The sequence below is a fragment of the Lemur catta genome, chromosome 19, assembly GCF_020740605.2.
Source record: "Lemur catta isolate mLemCat1 chromosome 19, mLemCat1.pri, whole genome shotgun sequence".
NCBI lineage: Eukaryota > Metazoa > Chordata > Mammalia > Primates > Lemuridae > Lemur > Lemur catta.
Genome location: NC_059146.1, coordinates 27,402,508 through 27,419,641, shown reverse-complemented (window position 1 = coordinate 27,419,641; position 17,134 = coordinate 27,402,508). Strand labels below are relative to the sequence as shown.

The window sequence follows — 17,134 nt, the reverse complement described above, 5'->3', positions numbered from 1 at the left end:
GTTTTGAGTCTGACCATCTGGATGAAGACCGATGCTTTTTACCAGGATGGGGAGGAGTGTTCTTGATGGGAAATCAACAAGCTTTTTTTTTTTTTTTTTTTTTTTTTGAGACAGAGTGTCACTTTGTTGCCCGGGCTAGAGTGAGTGCCGTGGCGTCAGCCTCGCTCACAGCAACCTCAAACTCCTGGGCTTAAGCGATCCTACTGCCTCAGCCTCCCGAGTAGCTGGGACTACAGGCATGTGCCACCATGCCCGGCTAATTTTTTCTATATATATTTTTAGTTGTCCAGATAGTTTATTTCTATTTTTAGTAGAGACGGGGTCTCGCTCAGGCTGGTCTCGAACTCCTGACCTCGAGCGATCCACCCGCCTCGGCCTCCCAGAGGGCTAGGATTACAGGCGTGAGCCACCGCGCCCGGCCTCAACAAGCTTTGAACATCTTAACTTTGAGATGCACACTGGACATCCAGTAGCAGTTGAAGTTAGGAAGAAAAGCCAGGGTTTGGAGACAAAGATTTTTTTCTGACTTTTTACTTTTTTTTCTTTTTTCTTTTTCTTTCCAACTCACTCACCCACTCACCTTTTTTCTGACTTTTTATTACAGAATTTTAAAAACATGCACAAAGCTATTATGGGCATAAAGAACTCCCACATACCTTTCACCCAATATTGACAGTTATCTATATTTTACTTATCTTGTTTCTCCTATTTTCCCCTCCCTCATATAAACACACTTTTCCCCCCTAGAGTTCTGTTTTTTTTTTTTTAAGGAATTTACAAATGTCCTGTCCTTTTATCAATAACTATACAAGTATGCTAAATTTTGGAGCTGCTCATGTATAGATGATATTTAAAGCCCAGGGATTTGCCGAGATCACCCAGGCTGGGGGGGGGGGGGTGAAGAGAACAGAGCCAAGTCCCTGGGCCTCCCTCCTATAGGAGTCAGGGAAAGGGGCAGCATCCTGGAGACAGGCTGACAAAGGGTGGCAATATCAAGGGAGGTGGTGAGCTGGCACCAGGGGAACAAAAGGTTCCAAAGAGAACAGGATCATCTAGAGAGCAGAGATTCAGGGCAGTAGCTGGAGGTGGATGTGGAGTCCACTGTGGAATAGATACGGCTTCCCCCCACCCCCCAGTCTAACTATGTTATGGAAACTTCTCAATACCCTAATACAGATTCTGTTTGGGTTTTTTTGTTTGTTTGTTTGTTCTGTTTTTTTTTTTTTTTTTTTTTGAGATAAGGTCTCACCCTATTGCCCGGGCACGAGGGCAATGGCATGATCATACCTCTCAGCAACCTCAAACTCCCAGGCTCAAGCAATTCTCCTGCCTCAGCCTCCCAAGTAGTTGTGCACCACTATCCCTAGCTAATTTTTCTATTTTTAGTAGAGATGGGATCTCACTCATGCTCAGGCTGGTCTTGAACTCCTGACCTCAAGTGATCGTCCTAGCCTCCTAGAGTGCTAGGATTACAGGCATGAGCCATTGTGCTTGGCCTCCTCATACATATTCCATAAGGAAAGATTTATAATTACTTATTTTTTATTTTTGGTGAGGTATAACTTAATGTGGTAAAGTACATAAAGGGCACAGAGCTTAAGTGTATAGGTCAATAGATTTTACAAATATATATACTCATGTAACCACTAACCAGAGAATATGCCAACACCCTAGAAATTTTTCTTCCCTTCCCCTGTCAGTTCCTCCATTCCAGAAGCAACCGAGTTGATGCTGGTCAAAAGCAGGCACAGAGATTAGTCGTGTCTGTTTTTGAACTTCATATAAATGAAATCTTACAGCATGTCTTCTGGATGTCCCACTTCTTTAGCTCTCTGAAAGTCTTCCATGTTCTTGCCCGTAGCGGGAGTTTGTTCTATAAGAACTAACTTTTAAGGATTTCCGCATGTTATTTTACAATATTTAAAATAAAGAGTCTGACTTTCAGTTCCAGATGTTTTGCAGTTTGGTGAATAAATAGTGAACTTTAAGGATAATGGAGAATCTAAAATGCTTCTGATATCTTCTGAATGCTTCTAAATATCCAGTAGGATATTTATAAGACAGGAGAAATTACGGCATGTTTGTGTGTGCTTAAGAGTGATGGAGGGAAAGTGGACCAGGGGACTTACAAGCTGGGTTCTTAAGGAGATAACAGGGGATAGAGACAGGACATAGTGGAGGGGGACTGGACTTGAATTGAAGAGGAGCCCAGCTCATCCTGGTAAAAGATAGGAAAGTTTTACTACTTGACATCCCCTGTAAATCGTACAAAGCACTCTCCTGGTTTTTATATGTTAGCAGCTATTCCACACAGCATAAAAGCTCAAAGCAGGTCTTTGGACTGCCAGTCTGGTGTTGATGCTGATGATGCGGCTTCCTTTAGGGACCTTAATAAAGAACTGGACAAATATTGGAGATGTTTGTTCTAAGTGGTGGGGCAAGAGGGAGAGGAGAGCAGTGGGCAGTTATGACAAAGGATGTTTGGGAAGGAAGAGGAGCTGGGACAGGGAGGGGCTGGTACAAGAGCTTGAAGAGTCCCCCAGGTGAGGCCTGGGTGTACTGACACAGCGGAACACTGCTCTGCAGTGAAAAGGATTAGCAGCATGGCTGAATCTCACAGCCACTACCCAGAGCCTAAGAAGCAGGTACATACCAGGGCATGCAGCAGGGTTCCTTTCAAACTCAAAGTTGGGCAAAAGGAATCAAGGCAGAGGTCAGGATGGTGGTTAGTGGGGATAGAGGAGGGTATCGGCTGGGACATGAGAGCTTTTAGAGGGCTAGAAACTTCTAGCTTGAGCTAAGTGGTAGCTACTCAGGTGAGTGTATTTGTAAAAATTTATTGAGATTATCTTTAAAATTTGTGTGCTGTATGTAAAATATATCTCAATTAAAGACAAAAGAGTTGGGCCTCAGAGCTAGACTTTGACAGGAGGGCAGTGGGAGCCTTGAAGAGTTTTGAGCATGGGGAAGGCTCCGTCAGGTCTGAGTGTTAGAAAGTCCTCAGGGCAGTATGAGGGATGCATGAAGGGGAAAGGCCAGAGCCTGGCCCCCGCCTCAGCCTGCGACTGGCTGTGTAACCCCGGGAAAGCCCCTGCCCCTCTCCAGACCCTCTTTTCCCCACCCAGGCCTCTCCTGGGAGTGGTGGCAGAACAGAAATAGGAGAGGGAAGTAGCCAAAATGAACACGAGACTAAGGCCCTGGAGGACAGAGCCCTCTGATTCATGTCCGCAGTCCAGCTCTTGGCTCAGGGCCTTTAGGCAGTGTTGACTTGGTGAGAAGAGGTGCAAAAACTGCCAAAACGGGACATGGGGACCTGAGCCCCACAGAGGAGAGTGGGGCAAGTAGGCCAGGGCAGACCCAAGATTATTCAGAACATGAAATCTCTTGCGTGTTCTTTCAGTTTCTTAGTGAAAAGCCCCTTCTAACCATTTCTGACCTTGTCTCAGCTGAAACCAACATGTGGTGGAAAGTGAGGAGCTTTGGGCCACCCCAGGCATTCAGTGTGTTCATTCAGTGACCTTCACTGAGGCCCCGCATGTGCCAGGCCCTTGGTGTTGAAGACATGATAGTGAACAAAAATGAAAATACAGTGTGATGATCTCTGAGTGTCTGAATGGGCCAGCTGGCTAAGTGCTAGGGCTCTGGGGCTCGGTTGCCTGGGTCATAGCCTCGCTCTCCCACCTCTTTGCTATGGTTTCGATAGTTTCTTCATCTGTAAAATGGGACCAGCAGTGCTCACTTTGCCTCCTTTTGTGAGATCACTTGTATAAAGGGCTTAGCATGGTTCTTGACCCAATATTATTATTGTGGTAGGGGCAGGTTTATGGGGCTGTGGGAGTGTCAGAGAGGACTTCCTGGAGGAGGGGGCATCTAAGCCAAAGCCTAATGAAAGAGAAGGAAGGAGTTTGCCAGCTGAAGGGGAGTGGAGCAAGGAGTGGTCCCAGAGGAATGGGTTTGGCAGGGGATCTGGCAGTACTGCTAGGAGGGCTTCTTGCAGTGGGAGGTCTTTGGAGGTCTCGTCCAGTCTTTTCTTGCCCCCGACTTTACTCCTCTGGCATCCAGAGGAAGCGCAGTGTGTGGCAGTGGGTGGTGGAGGCCCTGATTTAGCTCTCGGGGTTGAGGGGTGAGGCTGGCTGTGGATTTTTAGGGAAATCCAAAGATAGCTCAGCAGAGGAGGATGACTGGCAGCCTGGGCTTCCCCTCAAAGCAAGGGAAGCAAAAATGAATCAGCCCCTCAAGCTGGAATGAAGCCACTGTGGGGAGTCAGATCTGGGTTCAAGGCCCAAGGCCGCTCTGCCTTTGACTCACCCCAGGAAGAGCAGGGAGGGAGGGCTCAGCAGTGGGCCGGGCTGGGTGTGAGTGGGGCTCTGCAGCTGGGTTCCTGGCTTTCTGGCTGGGGGCCTTGAGCCAGCCCTGGCTCCTCTTGAAACCTCAGTTTCCATATGTGTACAATGGGGCAGGGAGGGGCATGGGGTGGCTATGGTGACTTATGAAAAGCAGGGAGCACAGAGCCCGACACACAGTAGGGCCTCTGTAAGTGCCAGCCCCTCTCCTTTCCCCTGAGTCCTAGCAGACTCCTCTTGACCAGATGTATAATGGCTATGTGAGATGGTTTGGGGCTTCTATTCGTCTCTTGATGAGTAAGTTACCATCTAGGTTGTGGTAAGGCATGAATAGAAGGGGAAAAGCAGCCAAAAAAAGAAAAAAGGAAGAAAAAGGGCAGCCACGCACTGTGTATGAAAATCATTAACAATAATGAAAGTGATTCTGTCATGTATTTGGTTCTTACTAAATACCCAACCCTCTATGCCACTCCTTGTTTTAATCTTCACAGCAGTTCTAAGGAAAGGCTGTCCCTGTTCACATGTGAGGTAAAAAGTTCAGAGGGGTGAAGCCACTTGTCCAAGGTCACACAGTGAGAAGGTGGCAGAACCAGGATTTGGACCGCGATCTGTCTAAATTCAAAGCTCTTGCTCTTAGCCTCAGATCTGGGAGTTGAGGACTGCCCAGCCTATAGAGTTGGAAGGGCACTTTGGGAAGGCCGCTGTTTATAGATAGGGGAACTGAGGTTCAGACGGGGCAGTGGCCTGCCACTGGGTGATCTGCCAGTTTGAAGAGTAGATGTGTTTATAAGGAAACAGCAACTTCTGGCTTTGTTTAACATTTATTACAAAGTATAAGAGCAGAGACTGGTGAGTTGCACCCCCCCCTCCTCCCCACCAGATAGTCCCTGCAGCTTTGGGAAATTGGTGTCTCCTTGCTGCCCTGCCAGGGGACGCCACCTCCCGCCTGGCCCCAGCCTCATACCTGGTTCCTTTAGCTCGTCCAGTGGTAACTGAAGCTTCCCAGAATCCTGGACTCTGGGCCTCTAGTTCCCTCCTCCCCTGGGACCCAGGAGTCCAGCCCCCAGGCACCTCCACTTCTAACTGAAAGCCAGAGGTCATCCATGGCAGCATAGGGAGCATGTCTTTGATGAAGGTATGTGGGGCGGTGGTGACCGTGCTCCCATCTGGGGCCTCAGGTGGGCCAGGGCTTCCCCCTGTAGCCAGTGTCCCTTCCAGCAGCCATCAGCGAGTCATCCTGTCCCAAGGTGGGTCCCCCTTCCATCCTTGCACTTGAGGTGCTTTATTCTCGGGGCTGGGTCAGAAGTGGCAAGGAGGGTGTCCTTTGCCTCAGTCCTAGGGAAAGTAGCCTGATTCCTCCTCCATGGGTCCCGGAGAGACAGAGAGACTGATGGACAGACAGACCAGGAAGAAGAGAGTGAGAGTGGGGACACACCAAGGCAGAGGCAGACAGGAACCAGGGGGCAAAGGTAGCAAGAAGAGGGTAGGGGTATCTGGGCACCAAGAGACCAGGGTGTGGATGGGCATTTGGACAGAGGCATGGGATAGACAGAGCCAGAGAACAGGACCAGAGACAGGCAGAGGCAGAGAGAGACAGACAGACAGACAGACAGACAGACAGACAGAGGGGGAAGGGTATTGAGGGCAGTGAAGTGGAGAAGAAATGTCTCCTTCACTGCCAATCCAGCTCTGAACTCAGCGTCCTTTTCTCCAGACAGAGCCAGAGCCGAGGAGAAAGAGTGGCCTTGTCTCCAGGCCGTCCCCCGCCCTCTTAGCCACACAGCGTGCTGGCCACAGACACTCTTCTTCCAGGATGCCTTTCTGCCCAAGTCCCAGCCCCCTCACCAGCTACGTGGCATCCTGGCTGGGTTCTGGAAGCTGCTGCGGGCTCAGGGCAGTGTTAAGCAGCTCAGCGAGGGTATCCAGTTTCCCCGCCAGTGTGTCAATTCGCTTCTCCAGGGCCCGGTGTGAGCTGCTCAGACCCAGCTGCAAGTCACACAGGATCATGTGCATCTAGGCAGGAGGAGAGGGTCGGAGGTGTCAGGGGACTAGGGTGGACCTCCCTCCCTGCTCCATAGGGTAAGGTAGTGGAAATGACATTGACTAAGTCCCGTGGCTCCCTGAGGATTATCCTCGATAATAACTGTTACCACTTATTGACCACCTGCCAAATCCCAGCTACTTGGCCAGGTGCTTTTCCTGTATGGTTTAAAATCTCCCTAAAAGCTGTGGGGAATGCAAATCCTGTTGTCTACTGACAGCTGAGGAAAGAGGCATGGAACAGTTAAATGATGTGCCCAAGGCAGCCCCTGGGACATAGCAAGGGATCATTAAATACTTGTGGAATTGATGATGCCTGACCTCAAAATCTGCATAGCCCTTCACTCCATTCTCAAACTAGGATTCATAGCTTGACCCTTGAGGGCTCGTGAGCTTTCTATGGCGATTCTTGAATTCTGTGTTTTTGGCTTGATGACCTTCAGAAACGATGACCTTCTTATTCCTGCAGATCTGGGCCACGACTGTGACCTGCCATGTGGTTTTGGGACCTGCATCTGTGACTGTGTTTATCATGGCATCAGTGCCAAAGGCCACTGTTTGAACTGTTGTGGGCTAATGAGAAAAAGCAAAGGCCACTGGCTAAGCAGAAGGCACTGTGAGCCAGGCCAAGGGGGTGTTATGATGTCACTGTCCCTGAGCACTGGTGGAATCAAGGGGTCTCAGCAGTAGAAGGGGGCAGGTGAGCTGAATCATGCCTGGGCCAGGCAGGCTTGCCCAGTGTGGATGCCCCTATGGCCCTAGGCACACCCTCTTCATAGTAGCAGCAGAGATTGAGTTTTACTGAAACAATGTCACCTGTCTCCTAGTCCGTGTTGTTAATTTGAATTTTATTGGTTTTGCCATCTATGTTTGAGCTTGGTTTGTAAATTTGCTTTGGTTTTATTGTATTGTATTATTAGTCGTAGTTGGAAGGAATTTTATATCCGTCCGTATGTAACTTGACAATAAAGATAATGAAACCAAACACTGAAGTTCTTTGTACAATTTCATTTTTTTTAAGTTTATAAGGGATCCACACCTTACTTAAGTGTAAGCAGCTCTGTATTGCATCATTCATTCCTACATCCATTCAACCATAAACATTTACCGAGTACCTCTGTGTGCCAGGCCCCTGCCAAGGTTCCTTGTTCTAGGGCCAGATTTCCCTACTGGTGGCCCCAAACTCCCTGTTCTTCCAGACCTCCTCCCACGGGATCCCAGTACCTTGGAGATGTCCACCATAGAGTTCACTTGTTCCCGGAGCTTTCGATGTTTCAGCCGCACCTGGCGGAACCTGTGGGAAGAAGTGGGGGGAGGTCAGGTCTCCTACAAGCCTGGTCCCTAGATGTGGCCCTAGCTTGAGGGTGGGATGAGGAGAGGAGAGACCAATGTAGACAGAGAACAAAGGAGAAAAGTTGCCTGAGAGCTGAAGGAGTGGAAGGGGTCGACTGCACCCATGAATCCCCATCCGCAGTGGAGACCCGGGTACCCAGGCCCACAGACAGTCTGAGACATGCATAGGTAAACCAGCACAGACACAAAGAGTTGTGGTCAGAGCCAGGGGGACAGCTGTTCAGTGAGATTACATGTGGGTGTTCTGACTGGACAAGCATGGACACAGACATGCACACAAGCCATGCAGAGAGGTGACGCAGACACATGTGCACGTGGATGCACACACACACACACACACACACACACACACAGCGGCCCTCACGCATTGATGGCGGCCAGCAGCCTGCGCTGGTGCCTGCGGGCAGCTCCAGAGTCCTTCCTACGCGTGTGTTTGTAGAACATCCAGGCTTCTTGCAGCACTCGGGCAGCTGACTCCTTCATCTGGGAGTGGGTGGCACAGTGTCAGTGGAGACAGATCCCTGGGGCTCTGGGAAGAGGGTGCTGAGGGCCCGGACTCCTAGGTCTTGGGGGAGGAACGGGTTAGGGACCTGGACTCCAGACTCCTGAGGAAGGTGGCGTGCTCTGGGTGCCGTGTGCCCATCCTCACCTCTTTGGCATACTGTATGTCCATCATGAAGTTGTGCACGTGCTTCTCTGCCTTGTTGAACTCCAGCTTCCGGGCCACCACGGCCACCAGCAGGGCTGTGCAGCAGACGCCCTGTGGGCATAGTAGGCACCATGGCTGGAGGCTGTGGGGCTCTGGGGACCAGTCCTGTGCCACCAACTCCCTCCTTGAGCCCTCCTAACAGCCACAAAAGGCAAGTACAACCATCCCCAGTTGACAGACAAGCAAACAGCCTCGGAGAGAAGGACCGAGGTCCCACAGCTCAGAGTGGTGGAGCTGAAATCACGTTTGTCTAAGTCTAAATTGTAAGTGTAGTATTCACACCATCAGAATGGCCTCTTTCATTAAAGATACGATTGGAGGAGGGAGAAGGCAGCTGGTTCTGGGTGAGGGGCAGACCTCTGGCTCCTGCAGGGACCCTTCCTCCTCACTGCTCACACCTAGTCGGCCATCAGGTCATGGAGGGTGCTCCTCCCCCTCCTCCCACCTTCACAGCCCTGCCCAGCTCTGGCCCTGTCCTCTCCCTCCTGGACCATCTCCAGCCTCCTACTCACCCTGTTGTGACCCCAGGGAGACCTAACACCCTGTTATGACGCTGCCCCCTCACTCTGATCTCCCACTGGGCTCCCACTGCACTGAACTCAGCCTGGCTCTCAAGGCCTCTCAAGATCTATGCCTCCCTTCCAGACAACTCCCAGCCCTGGCTGCATTCTGCCTCCCCCGGCTGAGTGCCTTCCTCCGAACGCTCATCCTTCTCCTTTCCTTCTCCCGGTGCTCCTGATCTTCAAGGCCCTGCCAAATCCCAGCTGCTCTGTGGTACCTGCTCACTTGTCCTCTAGTTAGAATGAATGCTCTGCAGCTTCCCCCACTATGTTTCAGCTCTCAGTCACTCAGAACAATTTACTAGTCAGGAACATTGGCCCCAAGGATGGCTTGGGTTCCAAGCCCAGTTCTAAGCAAGTTATTTAGTCTCTCAGTATCTCAGCGTCTCATCTGTGAAATGGGCATGGCCTCACAGTGCTACTCTGTGGATCCTGCGAGTTAACACCTGGGAAGTGTGTAGAGCAGGGCCTGGCACAGGGCATGTGCTCAGTGAATGTGAGCTGTACTTATCCCACGGTGCCACAGAGCCTCTCTGCTGGGAGGGGGCTGTGAGCTCCGGGTGCATTGCCTTCCTTATCTCTCTAGGTCTCAGCCTCTCCTTTTGTCAAGCCCTGAGAGTCCCTGCCTGAGCCTCTGCCCCTCTTCCCTTGTTCCAAAAACTCACCGCTGTTGGGGGGTGGGGGATTTCACCTCATCCATCACCTGTGGACCCAGGACTTGATGTATCAACATGTCCTTTCTGAGACATCAGGGCTAGGGGCTGGTGGCTTTGGTCCCTGAGGGCGAGGGGAACCAGATCTTGTGGGGGTGTGTGTGTGAAGATCTTCTGGGTACTGGGCCTTGGAGGGGACTCGGGGTAGGGTAGGAGGAACTGGATGGCTGGGTCTATGGAGGGAAGGAGGCGGCTGTCTGGATTTAGGAGGAGGCTGGCTCTGGGGAGGGGGCTTGAGTCTGGGGCTGTGGAGCCTCTGCTTTGTCCTTGAGGGTATAGAAGCTGCGGGGGTAGGGGGCGGTGGCTGGATGCCTGGGACCAGTGACAACAGTGATCCCAGCCCTGTTTGCTGAGCACTTCCTATGTGCTGGGCACTGTTTGAAGTCCTTTGCATGGTTGAACTCATTTAATCCTCTCAGTACTGGCATCCCCATTTTACAGATGAACAAAGTGAGGCCCAGAGAGATGTGGCTTGCCTAAGCTCCCCAGCTAGGGAGTGGCAGAAGCAGGCTTTGGACCCAGGTAGCCTGGCCCCACAAGCATGCACTTGATGACTAGACTCTATAACCTTGACAGAGGCTGGGAGACTGGACTCCTGGGTTCTGGAGGAACCTAAAGCTGGAAAACCAGGTGCCTGAGTCCTGGACAATTGAGAGGGTGGGGGAAGGATGCCTCGGCTTTGATAGGGCTGAGTGATAGATTCCTGGGTTCTGGGAGAATATGGGGCTGGGAAGTCAGGGGCCTGGGTCCCCAAGGAGGATAAGGGCTAGGATCCTAGGTTCTGGAGAGAACAAGGACATAGGGGCTGGACTCTTTGATCCTAAAAGGAAATGGGGCTGCATATCTGGCTCCTGAAGAGGGAATGGGGTTGTGGGGGTCCCAGACACCCAGGTTTCTCAGGGGCTGTCCCTGAGAGCCTATGTTGGCTCCATGGTTTCCTGGGGCCCAGAGGATGACCAGTTTGGAATAGGGGTAGGGTCCCTGAGGGGCTGTACTCACCATGACTCCAGTGCAGAGGCAGACGATCTTGCCCCACATGGTGCCTGGCACCACGTCCCCATAGCCGATGGTCAGGAACGTGATGGGGATCAGCCACAGTGTGTCTGAAAGGTGTCCGGTGGCATTAATAGCCTCCCTATGGGGAAGGGTAGGTTAGTTCTGAAACCCCACCCTGGGTTTCCACAACATTTACTCCCCTCCCCTCCCTAATATATACCCGTAGTCCCAACAAGCACCTGGACAAAGAGCCACTAAGTTGTGAGCTCTGGAGAGCCTGCCTGACCCTCTCTCTGCTGTGTGACCTGGGCAAATTGCTCAGCCACTCTGGGCTGTGGGATTTGAACCTGGATCTGGCCAATTCCAAAGCCTGGATGGTTTCAGCAGGGTTACTGGGGCTGCTGCGCACAGAGCATGTGGTTGGGGGTTGAGAGGGGCTGAAACCCAGCCTGAAGGTCGCTTGTCAGACCCTGGCAGGGGCCTCCATCCACACAGAGGAAGGAGTGCCTTTTTCTTTTTCTTTCTTTTTCTTTTCTTTTTTTTTTTTTTGAGACAGAGTCTCACTCTGTTGCCCAGGCTAGAGTGCCGTGGCATCAGCCTAGCTCACAGCAACCTCAAACTCCTGGGCTCAAGCAATCCTCCTGCCTCAGCCTCCCGAGTAGCTGGGACTACAGGCATGTGCCACCATGCCCAGCTAATTTTTTCCTGTATATATTTTTAGTTGTCCATATAATTTCTTTCTATTTTTAGTAGAGATGGGGTCTCGCTCTTGCTCAGGCTGGTCTCGAACTCCTGAGCTCAAACGATCCATCTGCCTCGGCCTCCCAGAGTGCTAGGATTACAGGCATGAGCCACCACGCCCAGCCGGGGGTGCCTTTTTCTAACTTCCACAAAGATGCTATATGGCCTAGAAGTGGCCCTATCAGGGCCAGAAAATGACTCTACAAAGGCTTGGTGGGACTCTGCCTCCTTTCCCCTCGCTTCATAGAAGGGGACATTTAGGTCCAGCCATGAAAGGGATTAAAAAATCCAGATTTGTGTAACTTTGTCCACAGGCCCCTTGCATCAGGAGTAGCAGGAAAAGCTTCATTCACGAGGGCCCCAGACACCGAGGACTGTGAGCCAGAGGGAAGGGCTTCCTAGGGTCTGCGTGTGTCTGCGCTGGGGCTGGCCTGTTGGCTCCTCCAACCTCGGTGGTCAAGGGTGTGGGCAAATCTCACCCAGGAAAGGAAAGGGACGCAAAGTGTGAGTTTTCTCCACTGCTTGGCCCCAGGGGCCCCCAACCTGCACCACCGTACAGGGCAGCCTTGGCTGTCTGGGGCTCCAGGTGCTCCAGGTACCACTATATCCCCGCCGGCCCGCAGCACCCTCACCTCTCGGCCACGGACAGCACCCAGGCCGTGGTGACCCAGAGGCCAAGCGTGAGGCAGAGCAGCAGGCGGCCCGGGTGCGTGTTCATGTAGAGCTTGGCCACGAACCAGTGGCGAAAGCGGACCTGGTTGAGAGCGCCGATGCTGCGGTAGGATGCGTTGAGCAGGACGCCGCTGCGCAGGAGCACCGCGCGGGGCACCAGGTAGAGGCGCAGCAGCATGGCCAGCGACAGCAGCGCCTCCCCCTGGCCCAGGAAGGTGGGCCAGGGCTGCGCTGTCACCAGCGGCGCCCGGGAACCCTGCGTGCACGGCAGGCCCCGCACAGGTGCCGGGTGCAGCCCGCACACCGCCAGCTCCAGCACGATCTGCGCCACCTGCCGCCCGGTCAGCGCCACGCGCCAGTCCCGGAGCCCGTTGTCGGTCATGAACAGCTGCCGGGAAGGAGCCAAGGAGGGACGGGGTCAGGCGCAGGTCAGGCAACGGCCCCGCCCACCCGCGCCCCGAGATAAGGGGGGTGTGCCCATTCCGCCTGCAGGGAAGGGAGATAGCGCCGCGGTGCGGGGCTGGGGAGGGCGGGGACATGAGGAAGACATCTCTCTACATTCTCTTCCCCCCGTTTCAGCCCACTTCCGGAACTTCCAGCTCATGAACACCAATTGAGCGCCTCCTGTATGCCCGGCATAACATTGTTCTATCTGCTGAGGATGCAGACTGAACAAAGCAGACAGAAATCCTGCCTCCCTGGAACTTACATTCCACACCCCCGGAGCTCTCTCCTGTTTCTGGGACACTCAGAGTAACTGTAATAGTAATAGCATCGACAATAAAAACACCCAACATTTATTGGGCACGTTGAATATGACGGGCACTGCTCTATCCCCTCTACGTGTCGTGACTCAGTGAATGCTCACAACACAGTGAGAGTGATATTATTATCATACCCATTTTATAGATGTGGAAACAGAGGCTCGGGTTTCCCAGGTGGACAAGGGTATATTGGGCTATAAACCCAGGCCAATTAACTGCTCTATGATAAGGATAATGATAATGTGTACTTTTTACTGAGCGCCTCTTAGGTGCCAGGCACTGCATGGGGGGTTGCCACGCATGGCCAGTAACCCCCACTTTATATGCAAAGGTATGGGAGGAGGGGTAAGGGGATGAGGGAAGGAGAATGGGGCAACAGGATCTGGGGAGACGGGGGATGAGATGTATCTGGGTGAGACCCAATGGGGAGTATAGATGGGAAGAGTTCCTGTGTCTGGGGGTTGGGGTGTTCACACAAGATGGGGTGCTTAGGAATGGGCACTCACTGGGACTTCAGGTTGCTTGGGGACTGGAATAGGTGGGGACCCCACAATGGAGCACAGAGATCTGGAGTGGGGCCACCTGGGGGCAGAGTGGACAGGGCCCTGGGACAGAGCAGCGCTGCTGGGGAGCTGGAAGGGCGGGGACTCCCAGCAACTGTGAGGGTGCAAGGGGGACTGGGGGGCTGCAGGTGGCCGGTGGGGGCTGCTCTAGCAGTATCTGTCTCTCTGTCTGTCGTTCATCCCATCCAGGTGGGTGAGGGTGTGGATGCAGCATCTTGGGGTGGAGGAACCTCATTACTCAGATCAGGAGGAGGAAGAGGGTGGAAAGTGTGAGCCGGCAGGGCGTGGTGGCGGTTGGGGGAGCAGGGCTTAGGGGAGGGGCCTGCCCTACCTGGACCTCTTTGGCGTGAAAGGCCACAATAAGGCACAGGAGCAGGAGGGTGGAAATGCTGATCATCCATTTAACCAGGAGCATGTAGAACGCCCACTGTTGGGAGGGATAGAAAAGGGGGTGAATCCAGGGGCTTCACCCAGACAGTCCCCTCTACTTCCCTCCAAAACCACTGTCTCTTCTCAATTCCCAATTTCCTAGCCTCCTTTCCCCCCAAACCAGCCCCTCCCGATGCCTCAGTTCTAGGAAAGTCTCAAAAACAACATCTGGTCCCCAGGGATGTTCCCAACGAGACAGAGCTGTCCAGATGCCCGTGTCCACTCTCCTCCGATCCCCTCCCTGGGCCCGTACCCCTGAAGGGGGACCTTGAAACTCATATTCCTCCTATTCCCCTGTCCCGTTCCCCATCAAACATAGTTCCTTGGTTGTGTGTGTATGTGAGGTGGGGGGAGAGAGAGGGAGGGAGACAGAGGTGTCTAGAAAAAGACATCTGGCCTCTGAAGAGTGCCCCCTCCCCTTCCCTTCCCACCCAGCTGGCCCTGCCCTAGAAACCCACTTCACTTGTGCCCCCCATTCCAGAAGAGCCTAGAAACGATCATTCAGTCCCCAAGGACTGAATCACACCCTTTCCTGCTCTCATCCAGGGGGCTGAATCCTTGAGACCCCAGCCCCAGCTCTGCGAGGCCCCCTCATTCCTGCCCCCCACCCCGTGTCTCCTTCGCCCCCCCCCAGCCCCCACCCCTGCCCTTGCTTCTGGCTCTAAGCCCAGATCTGGCCGGAAGCACAGGGCCTCTAGAAACCACTGAGAAGTATTTTTTTCCTCTCTTTGTGTGGCGCTACCTTGGAGGAATCTAGAATTCTGGAGGGAGGAATTTAGAAGGGACCCAAGACTGCTGGATTTCCTAATGGAAGTTGACCCCTGCCTGGGGGGTGTTGTCTGGGGGATGGGGCCACCTGGGCTCCCATGCTGAGCCCTGCACCTGTTTCTCCTAAGACGGCTGCCAGCTCCCCTGGCTGGGCCAGCACCCCGCCTTTGAGCAGGGGAGGGCCAGTTTCCTGCCCCGGGGGCCTACTCCCCCACCCCCTCCAAGAACAATGGTGCTGTTGTCTCCAGCCCTCCCCCACCTCCTTTATCCTTCTATGGCTCCCTGGTTCCCTGTCTCCTTCTTCAGTCTGTCTCAACCCCCACCCCACTGGACACTTGCCGTCTCCCCACGCTGAATTCGCTTCTCTGGTGGCCCTCTCTACTTTTCCAATTCCTCTTCCTCCAAATCCCTGACCTGTCCACACTTGGGTGCCTACGCTGCTCTCTGAATTTCCCTGTCTCAGGGGATGGTTGTTTCTGTCTCTATCTGTGTTTTGCGGGTCTCTGTTTCTGTTGCACGTTCTGTCTCTCTGTGCGAACCTCTCACTAGCGGGTCTCTTGGCAGCTTGGGAGCCTCCCCTTCTGTCTTTCTCTATGCCTGGGCCTCTGTCTCTCTGTGCCTCTCCCCCCATCCCTCCCCACATCCCACCCCGTGCAGATATCTCCATCTTGTTCCCTGTACTCCGGCCTTTGGCACCTGCCTCCTCCAGCCTCTCCCCCTGGGGAGCAGGTGTCTGGGTTTTTGCAAAAGGAGTTCATTAGACTGAGATGGAGGTGGGGAGGGGACAGGGAGGTTAGCATGACAGTCATCAAAGAGGAGCTGAGGGTCATGTATTGCAACCCTCATCCCCAGTTTACAAATGGGGAAACTGAGGTTCCGAGACCTGTAGCAGCTTCCCCAAGGGCCCAAAGATGGAGGCAGTGGCCTGGCAGGTGGTGGAGGGCAGGGAGAAACAAGAGATGAGAAGGGGGAGGGAGGAGGTGGGGTAGGAAGGACCCCCTTGTCCCTTCCCATCTGCCAGGTCCACCATGTCCCCACCTCCCCTGCTGGGCGCGGTGGTGGAGTGTGGGAGCGGCGGGCAGGCTCCGGCCATGCTTCCTGTTGGCATGGGCTTCTGCAGCCCCACCCCCTTGGTGCCTGCTGCCCTGGCCTCGGCTGCCTGGCCAGAGGAAACTGCCTGCCCTGACCCTCCATGTGGCTCCTGGGCACTTCAGAGCTGCCCACCTCCCCCACCCCCAAATCCAAGTCTGAGCTTCAGGCCCCCGGGAAGCCTCTCTACTCAGTCTTCAAATCAGTGCCCTCCCGCAACCAGCCCACTTCTGCAACCCTTGCCCCAGACAGATCTCCAGCCCTCCTTTCCTGTTGAGCAATTCTGTCCTCCCCTCAAGCCACTGATTTCAACCCTTGTCTTCCGTCTGCCCCCATCACTGCCCTGACCGGGGCTGGAATGTGACCGGTGCCTGCTGAGACCTGTCCCAGCCCCACCTTTCCTTTTCCTCTCCACTCACCACTACCAAAGTCAGCCCCTCTTCCCCAAAGACTTTCTCTCAGACACAGGCGTCTACCCTCGCAGCCCCCTCCTCCCCTGGGGCCTGGGAGTCCGTCTACTATAAACCTACCTCTCCACTATTTCCCAGACTAAACAGTGTGTAGATTCTGGGGGGAATTGAGCTTCTTAACAAGGGAGGTGGCGGGCAAGGGGTGTGTTTCCCATTTCCCATCCCCCTCCCAGCCAGTTTCTCCTGGGCTCTGCTCTCTGCAGCTGAGGCACTGAGTAAACGTTAGAGGTTAGATAAGGACCAAGGAGCTACCGCCCGCTGGGAGAAGTTAGTTTTTCTTGCCACCCTCCCTTCACCAAACCTGGGCTACCTCTCCCCTAACCTGCTCCTGGGAGACTCCAGTGTCTTATCAGTAACCCCCTGGCCTCCAGGGTCCTAGACCTCCAGCTGTCTAATTGCAACACCTTCAAAGACTGAAATGCTGTGACACCGATTCCCTTCCTCTTGCAAAAAAGGACCCCTAGCTTCTAACTCTTTCAGGTCCCAGGAGTCCAGGGTTCCCAGCCCCTCCTCCCTCAGACCCAGGGCTCCATGCCCCCAGCCCCTCCTCCCTCAGACCCCGGGGTCCCAGTTCCCAGCCTCCCATGCCTCAGCATAAGGGCTGCACTCACCGGGCACCCCCCGAACCACAGCATCTCCGCATGTAGCACCATGAGTCCGATGCCAATTCCCGCCAGAGCCAGCGCCCAGCCCGCCAGCGACTTCTCCTGCTCCAGTAAGCGCTTTCTGCGCCGCAGGGCCCCCAGGCCAGGCACCAGCTCCCCGCCCATGGCCCCCAGGGTCTTGGGGCTCAGCCAGCTTCCTGCCCAGGGTCCCCCACCTCGCAGCACGCAAAGGGCAGCCACTGTGACTTGCAGGTCGTCAGCCTGCTCTGCTGGCTCTGGGGCTTTTGCTCTGAGGCACAGCACAGCCTGTGCCCTCTGG

The 17,134-nt window shown here is 53.9% G+C and overlaps 1 protein-coding gene across 1 annotated transcript; it reads right to left on the bottom strand.

The window, feature by feature from the left end:
• Nucleotides 1-5,148: 5,148 nt before the first annotated feature.
• Nucleotides 5,149-17,134, bottom strand: KCNN4 (potassium calcium-activated channel subfamily N member 4). Its single transcript, XM_045531530.1, has 9 exons — nt 16,822-17,134; nt 13,786-13,881; nt 12,088-12,515; nt 10,718-10,853; nt 8,386-8,496; nt 8,101-8,219; nt 7,608-7,677; nt 6,189-6,356; nt 5,149-5,730 (listed from the first exon to the last, which is right to left on the bottom strand). The coding sequence occupies exons 1-8, from the start codon at nt 16,978-16,980 to the stop codon at nt 6,192-6,194; spliced, it is 1,284 nt and encodes a 427-aa protein (XP_045387486.1). The 5' UTR covers nt 16,981-17,134; the 3' UTR covers nt 5,149-5,730; nt 6,189-6,191.

Excerpts from the sequence above, each read along its gene's own strand:
- KCNN4 (XM_045531530.1), bottom strand. The coding sequence starts at position 16,980 with ATGGGCGGGGAGCTGGTGCCTGGCCTGGGGGCCCTGCGGCGCAGAAAG. Across the intron at positions 8,497-10,717 it reads GCCTCTGCACTGGAGTCATG|GGCGTCTGCTGCACAGCCCT; the intron begins GTGAGTACAGCC and ends CTATGCCCACAG. Across the intron at positions 8,220-8,385 it reads ACATACAGTATGCCAAAGAG|ATGAAGGAGTCAGCTGCCCG; the intron begins GTGAGGATGGGC and ends ACCCACTCCCAG.